Source organism: Corvus kubaryi, unplaced genomic scaffold (genome assembly GCF_017639235.1).
Source record: "Corvus kubaryi isolate FWS band 111438036 unplaced genomic scaffold, C.kubaryi_AGA036_p1.0 138, whole genome shotgun sequence".
In the NCBI taxonomy this organism is placed as follows: domain Eukaryota; kingdom Metazoa; phylum Chordata; class Aves; order Passeriformes; family Corvidae; genus Corvus; species Corvus kubaryi.
In genome coordinates this window covers 18,839,306-18,864,539 of record NW_024580672.1, presented here as the reverse complement: position 1 = coordinate 18,864,539, position 25,234 = coordinate 18,839,306, and the positions used below count along the sequence as shown (strand labels likewise).

Here is a 25,234-nt window from a genome sequence, read left to right as displayed (position 1 = left end):
CTCAATTACATACTAAAATAATGATGGTCCCCGAAGGCGTTCTTTCAGATAAAATGGAAACACTGGCATTATTCAGTCTATCTACATTTTAGAAGCAAAGTAAGAATTCCCAGTGAAAGAAAAACTTTTGCACTCCATTAAAATCAATTAAAAAAAAGAAAAGAATCCCCATGCCTTAATCTAAATTGCTTGAAGCATTCCCTTGAACTTGTACAAATTATGTAGAAAGTCATTCTGACAATTGAGGGAACTCTAACAAATATTTAAAAGACTTACCCTGATAACAGCTTCTGGCTAAATAAAATTCACAAAAAATGAATTCTACAAAGACTTGTTGCGGACATTTGCCAGAAAGGTAATGTATTCTTAAAGTTTCTCAAAAGCTGCAAACTCTTTACAAAGTGAAAAGCCCAAACTAACAATACTAAAAATGCACAAAGCTTTTTTTTCTAGTGTATTTATTTCCTCCTCTCTCTCCATCTTTTTATTTTTTTTTGAAATGTGGGTAGTGTAGAACTCATTTTGAGTTCTATAATCACTTTAATAAAAAAGGACTCTCCTCTTGTGCTGCATAACAGAAAGTAAAATGAAAATAATTTCATGTGTAGATAACAGTAGGAAACCAAGAGATTCAAATGGTTTAGAAGAGAAAGGGGAATTCTATTCTTACAGTGTCAAGTAATCACACAACAAACATAAAGTTAATTGTGGTGGTAGATTCCAAGCATGTTTCCACAATGAACTCTCAGAGCTGCCTAGTCTCAGTAACCTGTACTTTCCTTAACTTTTTGCAGAATGCACAGTAAAATGCAGACCTTAGCTAGACGAAGGCTTCATGACACAATTCTGATACAAATTTTTACTAATATTAGTACTAGAAATAAATATTTTATTTTTATGCACCAGTCTGTCTGGAAATATGTATCCAGCAAGCACCACCTTGAATATCTGTGCCACCAGTTATGCAAAAAGTTCTGCTGGTGTGTACACACAGGCACACAGCACAAAAGCTTTAACACTTACTCTCCTCCTTCTTAGGATGGATAAATACGGATTCCTATGTTCCTAACAACCTGTCAATGTAAAATTATCTTTACTTCACTTAGGACTAGAACTGTCTCAACAGCAATTTCATCCTCAAGGGGAGAAAATAATTAAGCCCTGACACACAAACTAGAATTCAAAGGACTCAATCCCAATAGTTATAAATAAGACACTGAAATAAAGTTTCTTGTCCTAAAAAGACTTCTTTGTCCTGCAGTGCATTGAAGAGACTGGAAGTAGTTGATATGCATCCCAGATCAGCAGGCACAGATGCAATTCCAATATTTCTTTCAATGTAATTTTCATTACAGTTTTGTCAGGGTGTTACAGCTCATACACAGCAAAGGCACTGTCAGCGTAGAGCACTCAATGGGCAATTTTCCTGATTTCATTAACAGCAAGGCAAGACACCCACACAGCTGGGTAACATCACTCAGGTGTTTCAGCATTTGTTTCCTAAAAGGAATATAGCAGGAATTAAAATTAAAATCTTACTTGACTTCACAGGAATGGATGCTTAACTCTTTGTGGAGGAGTCCACTTGTAAGGTGAAACACCAGGACAGAGCCATTGCTGGTACCTATAAAAATTGATTAAAGAAATATAGGCACATATTTTATTTTTTTCTTCCATACTTCAGTGCAAATTCAGCATTTACAGCTATTTCTGTCTCTCTATCTTATTTTTAGATACCTGTAACTATTATATTTTACAATTTTAGAAAAACTATTTTAATGTCTAGCACTTAAATCCCAAATATTTAACCCTCTGCAGCCACTGATATCCACCTGGATCAAGACATTCTTCCAAACCTTTTTGTAGAGGCTGTAGAAATCTGATTATTCTTCTTGCATTTCTACAACACACCCATCCAGCTGCAGAAGAAAGGAATGCTTCTTTTTGCTTTGATTACTGGAGATGAGTAAATGCCTCAAGGAAATGTTTTAGCTGTTATCCACCAATAACGCCAGGGGAGAATCCTGGGTAGATTTTATGGAATCATGAAAGTAATTCTGCTTTCTCATCCCTGAAATAATGACATCTTTCAAATTAGAAATCAGTAACTTAGTAGCTATGAGCTTCAATTACATCAAAAACCTTCTGAAATACTGAAACTTACAATTTTCCATTAGACACTTCTTTATATTCATATCAACTTTATGAAATACAACAATGGATACCTAAAGAGCCATTCAGGTATGTTAAATTTGCAAAGACCTTGCTGCAAATCCCTTTGCAAATAGGGAACCTATTTGCTCCCTAATCTTTTTATTTCACCTGTTTTAACAGTTACAGCTCACGGAAAACCACAGGTTACATTTTAGCAGCATTACATCACACCATGATAGACTGCCCACGGTTTAGAGCACAACTCTGAAAGAGGATGCCAAAAAAAATTAGGTTTAAATAGGGAGAACTTCGAGTTAATAAATCAGGTGCTCACTGGCAACTCTTTTAATATCTAGATGACTTTAAGTACATTTGTGGTAAGACAGAATAGATTCATCCAGGAAAAATAACGTGCTGCGAGTGTAATTTTAGAAACTCACATCAGAGCAAAACTAAATTCTCTGTAAAGTTCATTTACTTATTCCAGGAATGCAGGGCTGCAGAAGTCAGTATTTCCTGACATTCAGAATGAAGTGAAAGCAACATGTAAAATGCTGAGTGTATCAACAGACCAATATCACAGTAAATGACAGGATAAATACAAACTTACTATATACAGCATCTTTCAGGTAGCACTGCTTAAACCCAAGGCAGGAAAAAAGAACCCAAAGACTATCAAAGAAGCAAACCAATACAAGGATCACCATCTGCAATAAGTTACACAGGATCAACAAATAGATTTTAATTTTATTAGCAACTATATTTGCATTTAATATTGAATATATTGTTTTCAAGGCACTCACCAACAGCAAGGATGGGCTCATACTGTTTGATGTTTTTGGTTGTGAGGGGCGGGCACATGCGGATGGCGAACGGAGGCAGAGGCAGCCCTGACAGAAGTCCTGTCAGCAGGAATTTGAGGTGCACTTCCTGCAGAAATGAATTCCTTAACTCTTCTCCAGCGCTTGCACCTTGCCCTGCTTAAAAATGAAAGCTCTTGTTAGTAAGAAATTATAATTGGAGATGTTATGGAAAGTTTTCAGACAGGAATTTATATAATAAAAAGCTACAAATGCAGAAGGCACATTTGTTCCTCTTGGGCTTTGTATGATGAAACTTTTTGGAAAAATGGTTGCCATCTAGATTTCACAAAGATGGCATGTGTCAGATACATCGGCTTCTAAGATTAGGATCAAAAAATCAAAGTGTTTTGGCCAGATTCCATTTTAAAACACTATTTTTCCTCAAAGAAAATGAACTTAGAACACTAGTCCTCAACATAAAATCCTCAAGAGCATTCATTTGATAATTTCTTTAGCAAACAGGAATTCTTTTTATTTCAGACTTACCATTAGAAAATAATTCTTAAGTTCTTAAGAAAAGTAAGATGTACAATGATTCAAAACCATGAGAAATTAGTAGCAGTAGTATCAATGAAAGAAATTCTTACCAATCATGTTGTCTAATGAGAGGTCTGGAAGTTTATTTTGGAATGCTCCTACAGGGATTCCACAGAAGGAGACTGGGGAGTACAGAGGTGATGCACTTGAACTGCTGCAAAAGAAATGGAAACAAGTTCCTCTTACAAGGACAATCTCCATCCCCAAGGGACTCAAACAGCCCCTGCAGCCTTGGCAGCCACGTCCTGCTGGGCTGGGGCAGCTCTGTGTCTTGAGCAAAGAGCAGAGACCTACTTGGCTCTTACAGTATTACATTTTTCCTGGTTATATAATCATGACAAAGATCAATGTTTTAGAAATGACTCTTAAGAATAGAAGAAGTAAAACCCAAGAACATATGGATTCTAGAGTAGCTTTCCTGGATATGCAGCACAAGGAATCCATCTAGCAGTATTTTTGAGAACAGCAAGAATAAAAACACTAAATCTCTGATGAGGAACAAAAGGATCTATGTTGAAAATCTGGTACTACTGACATTTAAAATAATTCTGTTTCTTTTATGGCAGTACGTTATTTATTTTATTCCATGGTACTTTAAAGGGTTATTGCAGCAGAACAACCTTAATACAATGAATGTTCAAGGCACTGTATTACTTCACACAGTATTTTGAGAGACTGCTCAAAATGTAAAATTTTAAAGGCTCTGTGTATCAAAACATTGTTTATACCACCCTATTCCAGTCACCTGCTGTGCAGCTTCATATTGCTCAGTGTCAAATTCACACAAATGCAGCAGAAAGCCATTCCCCTACTAAAAGCATAGTTCTTTACAGACTCATTTGGTCCTTACGTATGACAGAAAGTGAGGGATCCATTCCTAAGGAAAATTATATGGTCTGAAGAAAGCCAAATGAGAGGAAAATGCTCCCCCAAAATAATGTGAACAGTCATTCTGTCTCTTGTTTTCTTAGTCCAGACAGTCAGGATGGAACTGCCTTTTAAAGTGAAAAGAGTAAATATAGTTCCTGCACTTCCTCAAAGAAAGGGAACTGATCTATCTGGGTGACATAATTTGCTCCTCTTCCTTCACCCACACACATGTACAGTACTTGAAACACTTCCACACACAGAAGGATCACTGTTGACTTTAAAATACAATGAAATACTGAACACCACTTGTAAAAAAAAGCAGCTTTGGTAAGAAAAGGAAATCCCATTACCTGTTCCGCACATTTCTGCCAGAAATGCAGGATTTTAATTCCCAGATCATCACCCTGCCATCACTGACTATGAGCGCTGCAGAATTCTCATTCACTGGGCAGCACACCATGCTGAAGGGTCGAACTGTTTTGGTCACCCTGATGGCATCACACTGACTTCTTAAATCATAAACCAGCTCCTGAACTGGGTCTGGATCTGTAACATCAACATCCCCCAGAGGACAAAAAATTAGGGTGAAAAATACGTAATGAGATCAATCAACAAAGGTAAATTTGAAGAACAACTGAGCTCTTAGATTGAAATCCATGTGCTTCCTGTGCAACCATTAGGAAAAGCAATCAAAAACTACACACTCTTGATCTTGCTGTACACAAAACGGCTCTGGAAAGCTCTCCAAAATGTAACTTTGTCTTTGTACTATATTATTCCATATGAATCTTGTAAAACCTAAAAAAAACCCTGTTTCATAGCTGGGAAGAATATGCACCTGCTCTCCACAATCTGAAACTCCAGGTTCATTGGTAAACCTGGAAACCAGTAATGTAGCTCACTAGAAATTAGCAAACTGCCCAAACCAAAATAAACAAACAAAAATCACTGTTTTCCCTTTTTTCCAGTCTCCACCATTAGATTTAAAAGACCATTCTTAGTAACATTTCATGAGACAAAAGTTTAATAGTTCAGATTTAATCTAAATTTAAGCCCATATCTTAGCTCTAAAATAAATTTTTCCAATTGACCAAATGACTTCCAAAATCTTGTGTTTGTCTGAAAAATGTTTTTTCTTAAAGATAAAAAGAACGCCATAATCATATTTTACTTAAAACATTCTTGTATATGGTACTGTTAAGCTACTTAATAACTCAAGTATTATGTAGTGATAGAAGTATTTTCAGGATATTAATAGAAACTATTTTGCACTTAATATCAGAGAAGTCAAAAACTGTTTAGGGAAAATGTAGCATAAATTTCAATTTAAACTCAATATATAAGAGACAAAACGCTAGAATGGCTGTAATTCATCATCCTGCGTGGGGCATGATGGTCATTATTGGTGTTAAATTATTAATTAAAATGCATCAAAATTCATTTCTGGACATTTTTGACACAAAACTCACCTGGCTCCTCATTTGGAGTTGCAGTGATGCTGCAGTTGGATCTGCGAACCCTTAATGTGATACAACCATTTTCATGTAGGCAAAATAACCCATCCCTCTGAAAACAAGGGATTACCTGGGCAAAGAGATGTCTGTTAGATTGCATACTCAAAATCCTACCCTTTGCAAAGGACACTTGCAAGGGAACCTACAACTCCTGATGTTTAAGCAAACCATTAAAAATGCTACCATTAAGGCAACACTTCCATTAATTTCTTCAGCTACAGGGTTTGTGACTAAGGAAGTCAATTAAATTGAAAAATTGAAAGGTTTTGATTGAATTGTTTGCTGTTACAAGGATAAAACCCAATCAAATCTTCCTTACCTGTATGAAAGGCACCCCTGTCCTTTCAATTGCAATCACACCCACTGTCTGATTCACTTCCAAGTCAAGGATCAGAATTTCCCTGGGATACAGTAAGAGCATGTAGTTTCTTTTGGAAGGCAAATATGACAACTGAAGACAGTCGTTGAGTGTTACAGATTCAGCACTGGAAAATCAGACATGAACTTTTATCAGCTTGTGTCAACAAACAGCAAGTTCAAAATAAAATTAACAGTTTCATTTTTCCTGCAATTGCATTTTTTCAAGTAACCCCTATTTTGATAACAAGGCAATTGCAGATTTCCATTTATCTGTCAGAGCATCACCGCCTTCCAAAAACACATTCTGTTGACTTTTGTCTAAATAAGATTATAGAGTAATTTTAAAAATTGCACTTCATTCAAATGGAACAAGTGTAATTCTTGCACATCTCAAATCCAATGCAATTCACTTGGGAACAGTGCTGGCTGCCCTGACATTTACTGGCATTCATGGGAAATTACCCTCAGACACAGTGCTTACTCCAATTTGTACACTGTTGTGCTTATTACCTTACAGGCTTTAACCTAAGTACATTGATAAAATATACACGTATACAAAGCATTATCTGAGAAGAAGTATTTGCAACCTACCTTGGTTTTTCATTACTGATTAGGATTTTTACTTTATCAAGGGCCTTTTTGGCCCCTGTAGCAGCAGCCAGCTTGTTGTGAGAAGGACTGGAATGCGGACTAGAGATGTAAACTTTCTTCCCTGAGCTGGCTGGAGCTTTGGAAGGGGAGAAGTCAGAGATGAACACAATTCCTTCACTAGTGAGTACTGGACCAAGAAAGAAAAATAGCACGATTCAGTCTGAAATTTGATTGTGGCATTCCATTTTAATGACATTTTGATGAGGAGAAATGCTAATAACTTCGGTAATACTGTATCAGATAGAAAACTTGTAATTCTAGACAACCAGCACTTTCCAACTGAAAGAGCAGCAGATGGTCCATTACAATCAATTAATAGCCAAAAAACTCAACTTTTCAAAATTAAGTTTATATTAAAAACTACCGTGTTACTGGCAGAAAGAGTTGTTCTCTCTCATCAACTGTTTTTAAGATTCACAATGCAAATAGAAGGCAGAATACACATAGACTGTATCACCATATTTTGTTCTTATGCAGAGCATGGCTCAAATAATCATTAATTCACATTATTTATGTTGCAGCATAAAACTCAGCTAAAGTGTTTATAGAAGGTTGAATGGTATGGCAGAAAAAAAAATCCCCAGACTACAAAGGCTGGCAACTGCACAGTCTCATTACAGATCAGAAGTGGTAAAGCTAAACTCAAGAATAAAACAGTGACTCTCTTATTTCTCTCAGCTTCTTTCTGCTAAAATTAATAAACCTGTACTACATCCCCCTTGACATCTGAATTGCTTCTGGTACTGATCTCACACTGAGTCCTCTAAAATCCTTTCTGTTGAAAATAACGTTTATTCTTGGTCTACTTATCTCACTGCCTTCTCCCTCAGCACCCATCCTTTTACATTTCACAGGGCTCTCTATACTTGGCTTTCTCCAGCTCCCTCTCTACACACTTCACACTCCCTTTTGTAAAGTCTCAAACATCTCTTTTCAGATCTCTAACTTCTCCACTCATGCCTGCTTTTCCCCTTGCCACACAACAGCATCCTCTGAAATAAGATTCCACACTGGCCAAAGGCTCCCTGTCTTTGCTTTCAGACTTCTTATTGGCATTTCTGACATTATTGTCTCTAATCCATTACTTTTAATTTCAACATTTACATTCTAGTTTAACGATTTTCCTGGTCACACATATCTAGACCCCACTGTTTTACACATATTAACTTACAAGCTAAATGTGAGGGATCAAAGGGGTCAAATGAAAAAGACAGGATATTTTCAGCATAACTCTTCTTCCAAAGTTTGGTGCCTGTGTCTGCATTCCACAGTACAATATAGTTAGGTGGGTGAACTGCAAGCAGTAAATCTCTGGAAGCATCTTGATTCCACAGCCACTGCATGTCTGTCAAAGGAAACAGGGAACAAATTTATTATTTGGGATGGTATCAATATCAGACCTGGAAATAAACGTCTTCTCCATTCTAAATCCTTTTAATCAGTCTTAAGCTCAAGAGCAAAATGAAACTGAGTGTGACACTCAAAAATGCAAGTAGAGTGCTTAAAGAACAGGATCAGTTGGAAGGGGTACAATCATCCCAGCTGGGCATCATTTAAATATTCAGGATAAATGGACATTGAAGACTAAGTTTTCTGTCAGTAAGAACAGAGAGACCCCTCAGTTCCTTGCAAGGAGCCGTACAGAGCTCTGTCCATGCTGACAGAGCAGTGCTGGAGACAACAGGCAGGCAGTGGATGAAGGCTCCCCAGGGCACCTCCTACCAGTCACTACATGACCTCACCAGCTCACAGATTTCTACAGTTCATAGGTATTAAGATGTCAAAAAAAAACCCCCCCTCTTCCTTCCTCAGCTGTTATTCTGTTTTACCAATTCAGCTCATTCAGAGCTGGTAAGAGCTTTCCCTAGTTTCACAGAAAACGTGAGATTTCATTTGACCTGAGAAACTGTAGAAATCTTCAATTGTCATGGTCAGAACTCCTTTAAACGTTCAGTGAATTGGTGTCAGGAGCAAACAAAACCCAATTTATAATGCAAGAACAAAGTAAAAAAGCTTACAAAAGGAAGTGTGGCCAATAAAGAAATTTTCAGTGGCCCAGTATCAGACTTAAAATATTGCATTTTCTTTCACAGGATTTATAAAACAGAAAAATAACAAAAAAACCCACCCTAATTTCATAAGAGGACTTTCATATAATAGGTTAAAAAACCCACCAGGTATGACATAAGCATCATCACAAATTTTTAAAATAGCTGAAATGCTCAAAAAACCCCAACCCCAACTGAAAGGCATGAAGATGTATTTGACATAATAAATGTTATTATTTCAGTCAATAACATTCATAAAAATAGATTCTACCTTTTTGCACAAGATCTTGGAAAACATCACCATAATGAATTAAATCTCACAGCATTCCTCTGGGGGACAGTAAATCTTACATTTACTCATAAAACGAACAAGCAAACATACAGAAGGCTGGTAATCCCAACAGCAAAACTCCCTGTCAGAACTGAGCACAGTTTATAAAAAGCAGGTGATGGATTTGTACACAATGCTCTATAAAATAAGTCCTATATAAACATCAGGCACTATCATTACCTTGAATGGGCTTTGAATGTTCCTGTATTTCACAGCGAGCAGTTCCTGTTGCCACATCCCACACAATTATTTTTCCTGTGGCATCAGCAGAAGCCAAACGTAAGGAATATGGAGAGCCAATATTGTGGTGGTAATTTTCCTTAGCCCATTTAACCTGAAAATACAGATGGGAATTGGTTAAAGGAGACAAATCTGTAACACAGACACCACACTTCATGTTCTTCAGATAGATAAATAATGAACTCAATAAAAAAGCATGGTAATAGTTAAAGCCAACAGCACCTGTAACATACCTTTAAGCTACCATCACTTGTGTAAATTTAAGGTAGGTCACCACTGTGCTGCATGACTGCATGGCTGATATTCTCAAATTACATAAATCAACAGTTCTCGTTCCTGAAGGTAACTACAACAATCCAAACACACACACCATGTATGTAAAGAATTTACTCAAATATTTAGAGGAAACTAAATGGCAGTGTTTAAGGTTCTGTGGGCCGCCACAAACCAAAACCCACTGACTTCCAAACAAATGAAAGCTGAAAAATTATCATTCCATTTTTATACACATCCTAAAACGTGTGATTTTCTGAATCTAGCAAATATATTGTGGTACTGGTGAGGAAGGAAGGTTAGTCTTTCATCTACGTGTTGGCTCATAACTAAATAACAAAATAAGGTATTGCTGACATTTGATAACTTTTTGGTTATTTTCAGCACGTTGCCACCACTGATTTCCAGGTACCACTTTCCACTTTGGCATTTCAAACTGCACAGGCTTGTAAAGTGGCAATACTTATGAGAAATCTGTGTCTTGAAATCTGAAACACTCAGTCTACAACTCCCCCCGGATTACAAGGCGATGGATAACATTGACTTCTACCTTATCAGTCCCACATGGAGCTGTTTTGCTATCTGCTTCTAAGGCGAACTTCTGCCCCAGAAGAGACTGCAGACACTGACAGAATAAAGAAACATTATTGCTAAGCTAATGGGAATTCACCTGCTACAAAAATTCCACCCTAGCCAGCTACCCATGTGCTGTCACTGCCTGACACAGAAAGGGTGAGGCAAACACAAGACTTTCTGTAGATCCTGAAAACATGACATTTAAAAACTGAGATAGGATTATCATTAGGCACCACTAACTTTGCTCCATGAAACAGATTTACAGCAGCATTCAGAGCCCTGCAGGCACCTTTGTGCTGCCCCTCTCAGAGGTGTGAGCAGGATGTATCTCACAAACCAGCTGAATCAATTACACAAATGTGACACGTGCACAGCACACAATCTCTAGCTCTAGCTATAAACTCAAAGTATGTTTCTACCAGAATCACAAAGAGTTCTTGAGAGACTCTCCTCTACCTATAAATTTCATTTTTGCAATTCCTGCTTCCCTGCTGTTCAAGAAAGAACTACCCCTGAGGATATCTGCATGTAAAACTGTAATTGTAAAAACCTACAAAGCTACTTATTTCTCAGTTAAATATATATTACTTCAAAGCAAATTCCAAGTCTGGAAAACATCCTTTCTCAAAGGAGGAGTTGTCACCAAGTTCAGAACAAAAAGGAGATCTTTACATGACCAGCCCTGACCAGAAGAGCCCATGTGATGCTTCCACACCATGAACCTCTTTCCTCTCTGCAGTCACACTGCTCCAACAAGGTCCCCACACAGGACTTGACCTTCTGATAAAAGAAATTATTTTCTATAAGTATCAGTCACTGTCTACCCTGACTTCAAAATACAGCAGCATCAGAAACAGGAACCAGAGGTGACTTTCTTGAATTTCCACAATCCATACCCCCTCATTTATAAGGCCTTATTATCACTGTTTACTAATGCATCAAAAAGGACACAAGCATAACTTCAATCCTCTCATTCTTGTGATAGATGAAAAAACTTCTCTCATAATTTGATTTTCTTCTGTAAAAGCATGCTTTCAATACTCTTTGTACAGGTAAAATCGGATACAATCCATGTCATACAAAGTCATCATCCTCCCACAAACGCCTTTTGGACAGATGGACAACTAACATGGATCCATTTCCAGTTAAGCTATTATCTATCCCAAACACAGTTATGACAGCCAAAAGACACGATGTATTTAAAGGAAAATAGCAAAATGGACTGCAAAAGGATCATGAAACAATTGCTTTTTTCTTTGTTTTCTTCATAACAGATGTAGAGTACTTTGGAATTTTTCAGAACTGAAGCACAGGGTTTTTGGGAGAAGATCTCCATGGACTGAGTTTGCTGGGGTGAGCCTCTACTACAAGGAGTTTAAGTCAGACTTACACAGCCACTCCAGCTTATTTATGCTCTTAGCTTTTATAAACTCATAAAAAAAACCAATTTAGGAATTGAAGAAAATTTCTTAGAGATGTAAAGGTATCTGCAATCATCATGGACTCATAATCATTTCTTATATAACGCCTATTTCTTAAAGTAGAAGGGAATTTCTTTACATTCTTTCACCTCATAAATTAGCCATTGTCTTACAGTCTACTTCTGTTCATAAAGCTTCAGGTAGTGGCTTTGAAAAATTATCTTATAAATTACTGGACTTCAGCACTTCTTTTACTATTGAAATAATGTAACTTCTCAAAGCTAGCAAATGTAACCAAAACTCATTAAAATGCTATCACTGCATGGAATAATATCAAATTTTGCTACAATTTGTTATCTAAGCTAAGTGAAAATGTTAAAGCAGAATGCACAATGAACCTTTTTCTTCTGCTATAAAAACATCCCACCAAAATCCCCCTATGACCCTATTATTCTTCATAAATTATTGACTGCCTTCTAATAAATACAGCACTTGTGCCAAGGACCATCAAACACATCTGCCAGGCAAACAATCCTCTAAACCTTAAGTGAATCTGTCATTGTCCACAATCAAAGAAATGATGAATCAAAGAAATACATCCTGTTCCACACTCCACCCAAAGTCAAACTCTGCAATTTCAAGTCAAGGACCTTCAAAGGAAAGCAAAGGCAGCCTACGCTTAAACTAAAATTTTAACCATTTTATATCACTAAAATAAATGTTCAGCTTTGTCTGCTATTGTTCCTTTTCGATAGGTAAAAAAATTTTAAAAAGCTTAAAAGTAGCTTTCTAGACAAATGGTGCACTTCCCACAACAGGGAGGATCAGAAAGGGCAGCAGCGAAGAGCTCCATTTGGTATTTTGTAATGCTCATTTGAAATCCTCTCATGTTATCAGCTCTCCTAGAAATGTATCTATGTTCTGTAACACTAACAAATGTTTCTAGATAGTCTATATTTTATATTCTATATCTACATTTTCTAGAAAGACATACCATCAACCTCAGCTCGAATTTCAGCACATATGGTTTGACTTAGCTGCAAAAGAGATCACCTAAAATATGGGTATTTTACATCACATTTCATGTGAAAATCACATGGAACATCATGTGAAGTATTTACAGTGATTTAGAACGATAACGTCTGCACCAGAAACAATATACCTTAAACCAGACACATCTCACCTTGACAACACTGGCTTTGTGTCTTTCCAAAACCTGCAAAGTCTGAGCAGAATTGGCATCCACTACCAGCACGAGGGAATGGCATCCATATGCAATCAAACCTTGCCAGCCCCTGGAAGAGCACAGAGCATCATCAACAAGTAAAATGGAACAAAAGCTCTTCACATCAGGAATGAGGAGTTTTTTTGGTAAGTTGAATGCATGCTACTAGAAACCATAATTGATGTTTATCAGATGATAAATACTATTTAGTAACATAAAAGCATTATAAAATAATATTGCACTGTCTGCTGAAACCCTAAGCCACCACAAAGCACCTCTTTGTGTCCCATCTCTAAAAGTCTTCCTCTCTAAGTTTAAAACATCACATAGGAATTCATGAAGAGCATTCCCAAATTTTACATGTACGAACACAGGTAAGAAATATATTTGCAATTATATAATTAATTGCGTATTTTTAAACTATTTATTTACTTATTTACAGACAAAAAAGGAGCATGTTAACAATCATTACAGTAACAGGGAAAATCTGCTGAGGCCTGTCTGACTTCAGGATAAGATGACAACAGTATCACAGAATGGTTTGGGACGGAAGGGACCTTAAAGCTCATCCAGTGCCACCCCCTCCCATGGGCAGGGACACCTTCCACTATCCCAGGTTGCTCCAAGCCCCGTCCAGCCTGGCCTTGGACACTTCCAGGGATGGGGCAGCCACAGCTTCTCTGGGCACCCTGTGCCAGGGCCTCAGCACCCTCACAGGGAAGAATTTCTTCCTGATACCTAATCTCGACCTATTCTGCTTCAATGGGAACCCACGTGTCACTGCCGGGAGGGACTGGGCCACGCTTATCCCTGGGCACGGCTTTGCCCCTGCCCAGAGCTGGACAGCAGCAGCTCCATGGGCTCCGTGCCTGCGCTGCGCCGGCCGCTCCAGGGGATGGATCCATCACTACCCCAGCCCCCGATTCCCGACGCTGCACGGGGGCTCCCTGGACGCCCCGGCACCAGCGTGGCCTCGCAGGCGGAGGCAACGCCGGGGCAGAGCCAAGCCCGACCCGCGGCTGCGGCCAAGGAGCCGCGGGGGGGGACCCGGGACCCCACGCCCGCCCGCGGCCCGGCCCTCACCAATCCGCCGCGCCCCGGTTGGGCGCGCTGAGGGCGCCCGTCAGGGTCCGCGCCGGCAGCTTGATGTTGACGGTGAAACGCTGCATAGCGAGGCCGGCAGGCAAAGGAGCCCAGAGCGCAGCCCGGCGGGGCGGCCCCAGCCCCGGCAGCCGCTGCCGAGCGCCGCGGCCCTGCCGGCACCGCCCCGCAGGAAGCGCCGCCTCAGCGCCGCCGCCGCTCGCAGCTCGGCCGGGGCCCCGCGGCCCGGGAACGGCAGTTCCGCCGCCCTGCCCTGCCCCGGCCCGCCCCGGCCGGGCCGTGCGGGTGTCTGGGGCCGGACGTGGCCCTTCCGGATCTCGGAATCGTTCGAGTTGGAAGGGACCTCTGGAGATCATCCAAGGCAGGGTCACCCGGCGCAGGTGGCGCAGGAACGCGTCCAGGTGGGTTTGGAATGTCTCCAGACAGGGAGACTCCACACCCTCCCCGGGCACCTGTTCCAGAGCTCTGCCGCCCTCCGTGTGAGGAAGTTCCTCCTCATGTTGAGGTGGAACTTGTGTTTTAGTTTGTGGCCGTTGCTGTTCGTCTTGTCGCTGGGCACCACTGAAGAGTCTGGCACCATGCTCTGACACACCTTAGAGATAATTTGTGTGCATCGATGAGATCCACTCTCAGTCTTCTCTAGCTCAAACACTCCCCCAGTCTCTCCTCATCAGAGAGATGCTCCGGACCCCTCATCATCTTTGTGGCCCTGCTGGACCGTCTCAGCAGCTCCGTGGCTTGCACTGAGAGGCCCAGGACTGGACACAGAAGGGACACAGAAGGGACCCCCCAGAGCTGCCACCCATGGCCAGGGACACGGTGCTGCCGTGTTGGTTGTACATCCATGGCTGGAAGGGGAAAGGACCCGCGGGATGTGAGAGTCCAGCTCCAGGGATGCTTATGTTTCTTGTCAGGCTGCAACCTGGGACACCTCGCTGTCCCGTTTCCAGGTGCTTGGATTCTGCAGGACCTGCTGCTATAGCCAGAGCATTTTTTTCACCGCAGTAATTTCTCCTCCAAAATGCGTCTTCAACAGTGAAACACGGCAGTGACAGACCTCTTTGGTACCCTCAATAGCAGGGATGCAGCAGCACACCTCACACCACAACGCACCTACCCATCCTCCATCTGTCCCCAAGCTGTCACTCGCACCAGGCAAAGCCACCTGGGATGACACATCCCTGTGCAGGAGCACTGGACATTTGCACTGGAGCACACCAGGCTGCCGAGCATTGAGGTTGGACTCGATAATCTCAAAGGTCTTTTCCAACCTGATTGTGTGATTCTGTGAAGCTTCTAAAACAGTTTTCTGTGCCACAGCATTAATAAGATAACAAGAATTCCATACTTCCAGACTCGTTATTTAACATACATGGGCTGTTGGGGTGTTTGTTTCTCTTTGAAATAATAGTAATAATTGTTTATTTGTTATATTTTGTGGAGAAAAAGATGCCACTAGATGGCCAGAGATGGCAAGAATGTAATGCCAGCCACACTCTCTTACACTGCCGCAGTGTCACTTTGTCACAGAAAATGCAATAGTGCTAATCCTCTTTTTCCCTCTTTTCATTCTAATCACAATTGAATTTGTCCAAGTGGGAGCTCAAGAAACAACCTGCAGCTGAGCCTTTTCCAACTCTCTTCTGAAGAAATCTGCTCTTCAAGCACAGTACATCACTCACTGCCACTTTCAGGTCACCATAACATTGGAACTTATTTCTTGAAACTGTCTTGTCCCAAGAGATCTCTCCTACTCCTAAAACTGAAAAATAACAGTTTGGAGAAGAGCTTTTTTATTCCCTTTTCTTTGTCATTATTTGAGGACTACGTGATCTGCACCTCTGGAGATCAATTTTGTAAGACCCTGAGCAGCCACTAGCTTCATTAATTTTAGTTATTTTTTGCTAATGGTGTGTTTTCACTCTGTGTCCTTGGACAATGTGCTGCTGCTCAGGTTTTTGGAGGATTTGGCTTATTTTCTTGCTTTGTTGGATTGGGGCTTTGTGAGAAGGGTCCTTTGGAACTTTTATTGCACAATAGAAGCAGAAATTCTTCTCGACAGTTTTCCATCTATTTTCCTGGCATCAGAAAACCAAGCTATAAATGAAGTGCTGAAAGGAAATAGATGCTTTAAGGTAGTTGAAGATAAGGATAGATACCAGAAAAGGGAAGCAAAAGAGGAAATGAGGGCTGTATCACCAAATTGGTTGAAAAAAATTAAGAATCTGAGTGATTTTCAGGGTCAGATAAGGTGAAAATCACAGTGCATGAGCCAGGTGAATTCTGAGGATTCATCAGAGGGACAGGGAGGAGATGAGGAAAAGGTTTGTGAACAATGATAAGGATCATTGGAAGAGCTGAAAGGAATAGAAGTGTGAGATGTCAGAGGGAAAGCAGAGTGTGCACTGGATGAACTGATTCCACTTCTGACCCACAGCTGCTCACCAACACAGAGACTGATGCACAGCAAAGGGATGTGAACTAAAGATGTTCAGAGATGTAAACTTCTTTTTTTGGGGTGGTTAACTGTATGTCCTCTTTCACATCTTATTGTTAAATTAAACCATTGCCAAGCAAGGATGCAAAATACATCAAGGCACTTTGTTCTCTCACTCTTCTGTAAATACAATAATACACTTTTGGCTGCTATAGCAAAAAGAAATACCAAGCTTACAGCTGTTTAACTGCAGAGTCAGTAAAGCCATTAAACCCACCAAAACCTCTGGGACTATCAAATGTCCAAGATGTGGGAGAGACTTCATTCCAGATAGCTTCAATAGTCCTCACTAAGACATATAGAGAATAAATTTCTGGGTGATCATAAAAACACATTTTAATAAATTACTGATTAAATAAATAATGAGAACTATGATTTTACATAGCTTCTGGCTCATGACTGCAAATGATTTTTCTGTGAGTTTGAACAAGAGAAAGTGGGACCAAAGTAGAGACGTGTACAGCCTCCCTTTTAGTTTTCTCCTTTACATAGCAATTATTGCAAGGATATTCTTGTGAAAGCTTCTGGGACCTCTTTGATTTCCATGGCCTTAAGTTAGAGCTGCAGGAGCTCCTGGGATCCAGTGGTGAACCACCACGTTCTGTGTGCTGTGCATTCCATTATACAAACCCCAGGTTGAGATTGGGGTGTGTAACCAATCCACACATGCTATGGGGCAGGGTTCTATTTACATTACAAATTGTGCTGCTCTTGCCTTGGTGGTGTCATTTCTACTCCCTGCATTTAAAGCTCCTTGAGTTTTCTGCTGGTTAAGAGTCCCTGGTTGAAAGGGGGCTGACTAAAAACTGATGCCATTCTCTCTTTTTAGGTGTTTTGCACAGAGCAAGAGACTTGCACAGTTGAGTTTTGCCTCACACTTTGTTTTTTTTTTATTTTTTCTTTGCAAAGGGGATGTATCTAAAGTCAAGACTCGTTTAATCATAGTCTAATTTAATAATCCCAGTAGGGATCTTTTTATTTCATGTTGTGTTTTCAGAAAAAGATTAAATAAAAAGTATTGATGAAGGAGATTCTATTTCTGGGACATCTGAGTTCCGCTAAATTTAACACAAAAATAAAACCAATATGTGAATTTCAGAGTATGGAATATTTAGCTTCTAGAACTCTATCAGCTGTCTGCAAAACCAGATGGCTTTAATCAAAGACTCAAACGCTTGTCTCCCTTTCCAAATGCTTTCAACTGAAAAGTTTAAAATTATCCAGAAACTTCCCTCCAAGTGAGCATGGTCTAATCCAGTTCCACTGAAGCTGCTGAACATGTAAATGTAAATTCCCAAAGGTTGTGGGGTGAACTATGAAGAGACTCAAATGACTGCCTGCAGCCTTATTTCGTTTTGACCAAGTTTCATCAAAGGAGAAATTTCTCAAGTGGTCTGTTGTGATTTTTTTTTGGAAAATATTTTCCTTCCCCTTACATATTTCTCTAAGGGTCCAAAAAGATGATGAATTGTAGAAATATTTAATTCACATATTAAACTTCATTTCTATGGTGCCAGTTTGTGCCATTTCTTTCTAATTTGATCCTAGCCACAGCTGTCCATGACTGCTGTAGCACAATCACTGAGGAGCCCTGGCCCTCACATTTCTTTATGGTCCTTTCTTTGAGTATTCCTGCAGATGAACATTTACCCACCTCCCTGAAATAGATTACTGTAACTGAGGGCAAAATCCCTGCAGAAATACTGTAGAAAAAAAGACAGAGATCCGAAAGATGTGTGATCTCTCACAAACACAAAGAGGGAACGAGAATGCCAATCCCAGACATCAGCATCCAGGGGCAATTTGATTGATTTGGACTTCAAAATTTGGGGGTTTTACTAAGAAGAGAAATCAGAATGTCCACTAGCAGAACCCTGAGGTTTTTTAGTGGTGAGTAATTCTAGAGCTCAGACACTGGTTCATGCTTTAGGCAAGCATGGAGGGGTGTCAGGCACTGTAATCCAACAAATGGGTTAAAGGGGAGAAGATTTAAATGTTTCAGAGCTTTGGAAACACCGTAGCAACCTGAGAGAGCATTTGTTTGTTATTTTATTAGGTATGCAATAAAGGATTTCTTTTTTTTTTTTTGTAGCTAATAAGTAATTTATCAGCATCAGTGCATTGTGCTCTAAGATACAGGATGAGAGCAACAGCGGTGTGAAGCTGGGATTTGAAATCTGTGTGAAACAATGCAGGATACTCAACACTGATGAATCAATCAGTGTTCCTGACAACCTGAGGTCCCATGACATAAATGTTTAAAGAGGAAGAAGTCTCTAAGAAGACAGGCTTCCTGAAAAAATAATGGAAAATGAAGCAAAAACTGATTTTAAGAGTCATGCAACTCCATGACTACAGCTAATGAAAATGTGAACACAGTAATTTACTGAGTTTGATAAAGTGCATATTGGGAAATAGAAGTGTCCTCATGTATAATGTATATTAAATGGATGGAAAAGTTTTAATCCCTGTTATTAATGTTTTGGGTTGTGCAGGGTTTTTTAAACTAAATTTAAAAATTCAAATGTCCAGAAACCATGGTAACAATGTATATCCAGTAAAGTGTTATTAATTTCTGCACGTTATATAACCTACACATTAATATTTAAGGTTGGATGCAGCCCAAAAATAATTCTTATGAGAGCATAAACCTTAATTATTTCATGATGTATAATATTTTCATTAAATGGTTTTCACATTCTTTGGCAAAATCTACATTAGGACTTGTTTGTATCCAATGTCCAATGAAGTTTGTGTGTTAAAGTGTGACCTTGTTTCAAGGCTCTGGATGGAAGAAAATAAATGTGTATAATTCAGTGTGTAGCAGTACAATCTGCATGTGGGAAGTAAAAAAAACCAGCCTGGCACATCATCCACTCGAACCACAAAAATTCCTGCACCAGTGCCTCTCCTCCACAAACCGGGGTGGGAATTCTCTGCTCTCATGGTTTATGATGCAGTGAAACTTTGAGTCTCTTATAAGCTCAAAGGACACTGAAAGTACTTAAATCCTGCTCGGATAATACAATATAAAGTATCAAATAAAATGTTAGGATGACCTGTGAAAGATAAAATCCCTCTGTAAATACAAGGAGCATTAGCAAGCTGACAGTGACATTAAAGCCAGGTTTTGCTCACCATATTTGCTGTTCCTCCAGTGCTCCTTGGCTGTCAGGTGTTCCTGTGGCTGCCCACTCTTGTTACAGGTGATGGATGTATTCCCACAGTCCCTCTGAGAGGCAGCAACTGAGAAGGCATCACATATTCAGTGTTTAAAGCAGCTTTATAATCACTCTTTTTCCCCTCATAAAATATATTTTAAGATTGTTACGCAATGGTTTTGCTGTGGGATTTGAATTCTTTGGTGGATTTTACTGCTCTTTTTTGTAAGGCATCCTGAAAAATGCTCTGATCTCTTTGATATGCTTACATATATTAGGTGGAGGGCCTGAGCCTGACAGGTAAACAGGGGCAAAAAATAGAAAATTCCATAAATATGATGCACAAAGCTTGCTTTCCATCTCAGCACGGTGATGACCTGTGACTTCCCTCTAGCTGTGCATGATTTCTTTTTCCTCTGGAGTAATTATAAATTGATCACAGGCAGGAAGAAAAGTTGCAGTTTTTGGAACACAAGGTTCAAGTGAACCACAGTTTCCAGACAAGTTGGTTTGGGATTTTCCACTTTTCCAGTTTAAATAAAAGAAAAATTATCACTGAGGAACCAGTCTTTAAGAAAGAGAATATCATGCAGCAGTCTGGAAGAAAAAATTATCATCTAGTGCAATCTGTATGTTGGCAGCAGAAAAAAATACACAGATTTGTGTCAGAGAGTAATTCCACACAGCTGCTGGGATCAAAATATCAAATAAAAATATTTTTCAAATCAGCTTCTGGAGCTGGTTCAGTGATGATGCTTTACAGGTTGTGGCTCTTGTTGACAGCAATTAAAGTCTGGGAACCACAGGAAAGAGAAAAATCCGTGGTCGGTGCACTGAAGGTAAGACACAGGAGCTTCTTCTTCAAGGCTACTTCCTGCCAGTGCTGCATTTCACACTTTAAACTGCTTTCTCAGGGGCCATTGAGTTACAGAAAGAAATCAAATGAGTCTTAATGCTTTTTAAGATTTCAGGTTTTAAAGAGCTTATGTAAATATTTCCCATAAGTACCATAAATATTTGATCTGACTTTGAAGTAGTGCTGAAAAGGCAAATTTTATGATCAGTGATAAAGGCAATGTGGAGGCAAAAATCCTCATAAGGCCCATCACTTTTGACATAGTAAGTGTCCTGTCCATATAAGTGTCTGCAGGGTAGGAAATGACTTGGCTGAAATACTGAATCTATTAGCAGGCAAATACCATGTATCCATATATATGAAAATCATCCTGTGAAAAGTCCATTAAAAAAAAATAGATCTTCTAGTAGAGATCAGAACCCTGCCTCACCAACCATGAATAAAATATATTTCTTTACAGCCCTGTTTGAGCTGTAAATGTTGGTTTATGTTCTGTGGCATTAGCAGTATCCATCTGTTTTTTCCGCTTTAGTGAAAGTAGTGGAGAGACTCTATGGCTTTGCTTTACTGGTGACTTTCTGCAAAGTTCACATCCTCCTCTTTGAAGAGGATTCCTTAAAATGTGAAATTGCTCTTCCAACATGCACTGGATGTCATAAAAATCATAATATCTACTGTTTTAGTTCATTCTCATATATACAAGAGAAACTTTGGCTTCAGTCGTGATAAATTGACTCTAAGGCCCTCCACACTGGGGCAATGTTCCCATACTCGATTTTATGTACTTTTATTTACCTTTCCAGTTCTGACTTTTTTCAGTTCATCACAAGAAAAGCAAAGGTAATTAAAACCAAAAAATCACCAAAACCCACACACAGACACTCATACAAATCCTACCAAAACCCAAACCGGCCTTCAGGAGTTGGCATGAAAATCTTTTTAGGAATTTGATCAGTGAAAGACATCTCGTGCGTGAGAAGTGTGAGTTCAAGTGGGAATTATGATGAAATGAAGGACTAAGACATCCCTGAAATCGGAGACTTCTACAGTGTCCTTCCAGGCCTCATTAAGCTTGCCTGAAATGAGCCAATCAGTGTTGAAAAAATTCAGAAACAATAAAGAATTTATATATTTTTTAAACTTTACTCATTGTGGGATCATAAAGCAGAGCTATAAGAAATGCATTTGTGAACTTAAACTTACAACAGAGCAATTTATACAGGAATGCACAAATGGGTGGTGATTTTTTCATGCAAATAATATTTGGAGGAATCTGACAACAGCTTTGTCATGACAAACTTACATGGAAATAACCTTTTAACTGTAGGAGGTAATTTAAGAAATCAGATTTTTCCAGAGTGCAGTTTGGCCGGGGAATTTAAAATCTCTGCTGTGATTTTCTCACTCAGGGAAATGTACCTCTATCTCTTTCTTTCAAAAGATTTTCAGATTGTTGTCTTGAAGCTCAGCCCTAAAGGAATGGCTGTATTCCTGTGCTGCAAATACTGGGGATGGTTTCAGTATTTCATTTTTTCTGCTCCCCAGAGTAGGACTCCTGGGAAAGCAGGAAGGGTGGAAATAAATTCAGCTGGAAGCCAGTTCACTGAGGATATGTTTACAATAATATACTCCATGACTGGCATTCTTAATGGGACAGATTGTGAGAATACTTCCAAATATTGTCATGAGTAACCATGTCCCTTTTCTTTTCCTATAAAACAATAAAAGAAATTTCACTCTAAGCCAGATCTTCAATTCTGACAAAAGTGCTTCTTTCCATTAAACTACAGCTCAACTTTTGCCTCTGTGTTGATGGTTTCTGTACCTCCATCCCAGAGGAGGTGCTCTTTGTGCTGCTCACTTGGTTTGAGCTCCCTACCTCTGAATCCTGCCCATCCAAGCTTCCAGTTTGTTTTCCCAAATTATCACTGTGCTAACAGTAAGCTGAATAAAAACCAGACCTGTTTATCATCCTCTGTGGAGCAAGGGGAACATTTTGTCTGCTTCAACAAATGCAAAGTTCCCTTTGTGATGCATTTGACTGTAAACTTTACCACACCTGGCAAGTTTAGATATGACATTTCTGTTCTTCATTAGGCTAAAAGCCCCCAGATCCCTGATAATAGGATTTTCACAATAGCTCTCACAATGGGGAGCAAGATTATTCTTTTACTGGGGACATGACATGAATTCATCTTCCCTTGGGAATGAATTCTACTCCAAAATTTGCATGATTTAAGGCCTATTTATTCCTTAATTCTTAATGGTTATAATTCAATAAGTATCTATATTGATGACCATGTGGTTTCAGTATACTTGAGGCTTTCAGTGCAGGAGAAATTACTTTTCTAAGACTGTCAGTGTTTTTGAAGGATGTTGGGAGAAGAATATTTCTTGAATTCTCTTTGGGAAAAAAAGAGTGGTTTTCAAGGTTTATATATCAGTATTAAAAGCACAGGATCTGCTGTCACCAAAGTTCCTATCCTCAAAACTTCAGCAGGTGAAAGAAGGTGGCTGCTTGTGGTAGCAATGGAGAGAAATTGGAGAGATGAAGGAGCACAGGACAACAGTGCAGATCCCCATGAAGCTGATCAACATGACCCAGAGCTCAGCTGCTGCCAGCCAGGGCAAAGAGTCTGTGGTAAACACGATTTTCACAGGCTAAGTGTTCAGCTATTCTTTAAAGATTTCCTTCCTTTTACTTCCCATTCCACTACAAACTACTTCTTCCAGAAATTCTGGAAGTTTTGCTATGAGAAAGATCTAGTATTCAGTTTTAACACAAATTAAACAGCCAATTTTTGACTGACAAGGGCAACAGATCTGAAATGGTGAGCCCAAAGCACTTTTCCCCTGCTTATCAGTTTTTCATCCTTATATTTTCATCTTCCTTCTCTTTGTCTCTCTTTGCTGCATTTTGCACATAGTGGGGAATAAAGATGTTTTTCATATAATGGATTATTGTAGATGAGTTTTCCATAACAAAACAGTACTCAAGCTCCCTATTCTCCACAGAATTTTTAATAAAATATCCCTGATTTGAAGACAGAATGATCAATCTGAATCAGATCCCAGACATGCAAGCTTCAGAGCAGAAAACATGAAAAGTAATTAAATATTTAGCATGAGTTATACAATATTAAAACCAAAGGAGACTTAGAGTCAGAGGAATGCTATTAACAAAGCATTCTTGATTTTGACACAAAAAAAATGTTTAACCTGTTAACAAAAGTAGACCTCAAATAAAAACACAAGTTCTTAGACCTAGCTCCCTAACTTTTTGTAGATGTAGCTTTAAATTATTAATACATACTACTTGAAACTTCTGACTTGCATTTTTAATAATAAAACTTTTTTTGTACCAAGTAAAAAATGTGACAGCTCTTGCAGGGCTATTTTCAGCCTAGTGTGAGCCTGCCAGTCCTCCTGTCCCCAGCAATCTCCTTCCATCTGCAGGAAAGGAGGAGAAACCTTCCAGAAACAGAGAATATGGGACCTCAGTCAATCCTCCTCTTACTTGGCCTGAATATAAGAACCTTTTGCACACCTTATAAATGCAAATTGTTGAGCATACAAAGTGATCTGTAGAAATTAGGCATAAATCCATAAGGTTTTGTATTTGGCAAAACTGTTTTCCAGAAGATTTTAAATCCCCTATCTTTCCAGGGATTAGAAATGCTGATTGGCCTGTAAAAGTCAACAAATTGGATAGATGCAGATGATTTACCTGACCAACAGTCATTATTTCTTGCATATTTTTAAGAAAAAAGACAGTTATCGAATGTAATTTTGTCGTTCTCAATATGTTGTGGTCCTTTGTAAGGTAATTTAAACACAAGTAATCTCAAGGGCTTGTTTTTCTTCATGATATTGACAAACATGACTAATCCATGTGCCACGATTTACTGAGGGATAAGTGCCCATTTACAGAGGTTAAAAAAACCAAATCCCAAACAACACCACTAAAGCACAAAAAATATTTAGTAATTTTTCCCCTTTAAAAGACATCACCTTTCTTCAGTTTTTGTTTTATTTTCCATGTTTTAAAACTTTCAAAGGACTAGTTATGTGACTTCAGGAACGTATTTTTGCAACAGAAAAGACTGTGTTGGCACTGTGAGCATTTGCACTGTTCTACCCCTCTTTGTATTCTTATTTATGCATTAGAATTTGGGCAGTAATTTAAAAATTATTGTAGCAAGATTAGAAATTACACAAGGAAAGTGGCAGGGAGGAATAAGAAGAGAACCAAATAGAAACCTGATTACTTCAGGTATTACCATTGGGATCGTATAATTAAGTGCATTCCTCATTTCATTACAAAATTCAATAAAAAGTATAACTGCATTATTTTTCAGTCAGCAACCTTTTTTTTTTTTTTAAATTCCAATTTCCATATTGACCTCCTCAGTCCTCAGAAGGGTTTTGGGGCAAAATGAGTTCTTGCATCTTTGATGAGGTTGAAAACAATCTGATTCGTGATTTTTCCATATCTCTTCAGTTCAGTGAGTCACTGTGTGAGACACCTTCGTGCACAGCAAGATTAAGCAATGGGC

General features: G+C 39.1%; 1 protein-coding gene across 4 annotated transcripts in view; it reads right to left on the bottom strand.

The window, feature by feature from the left end:
• WDR11 (WD repeat domain 11) overlaps positions 1–14,334 on the bottom strand; it is a 35,188-nt gene extending 20,854 nt beyond the window's left edge. The window contains exons 1-11 of one of the 4 annotated variants that reach the window (XM_042019464.1): positions 14,147–14,334; positions 13,022–13,133; positions 9,509–9,662; positions 8,121–8,294; positions 6,890–7,076; positions 6,258–6,423; positions 5,894–6,008; positions 4,775–4,970; positions 3,605–3,708; positions 2,958–3,134; positions 1,540–1,624 (exon numbers count right to left, since the gene is read on the bottom strand). In XM_042019464.1, coding sequence (XP_041875398.1) covers positions 1,540–1,624; positions 2,958–3,134; positions 3,605–3,708; positions 4,775–4,970; positions 5,894–6,008; positions 6,258–6,423; positions 6,890–7,076; positions 8,121–8,294; positions 9,509–9,662; positions 13,022–13,133; positions 14,147–14,232 — 1,556 coding nt within the window. In that variant the 5' untranslated portion in view covers positions 14,233–14,334. The remainder of the gene's footprint in view (positions 1–1,539; positions 1,625–2,957; positions 3,135–3,604; positions 3,709–4,774; positions 4,971–5,893; positions 6,009–6,257; positions 6,424–6,889; positions 7,077–8,120; positions 8,295–9,508; positions 9,663–13,021; positions 13,134–14,146) is intronic. The other 3 variants (XM_042019465.1, XM_042019466.1, XM_042019467.1) reach the window with 3 other exon arrangements.
• Positions 14,335–25,234: the final 10,900 nt, after the last annotated feature.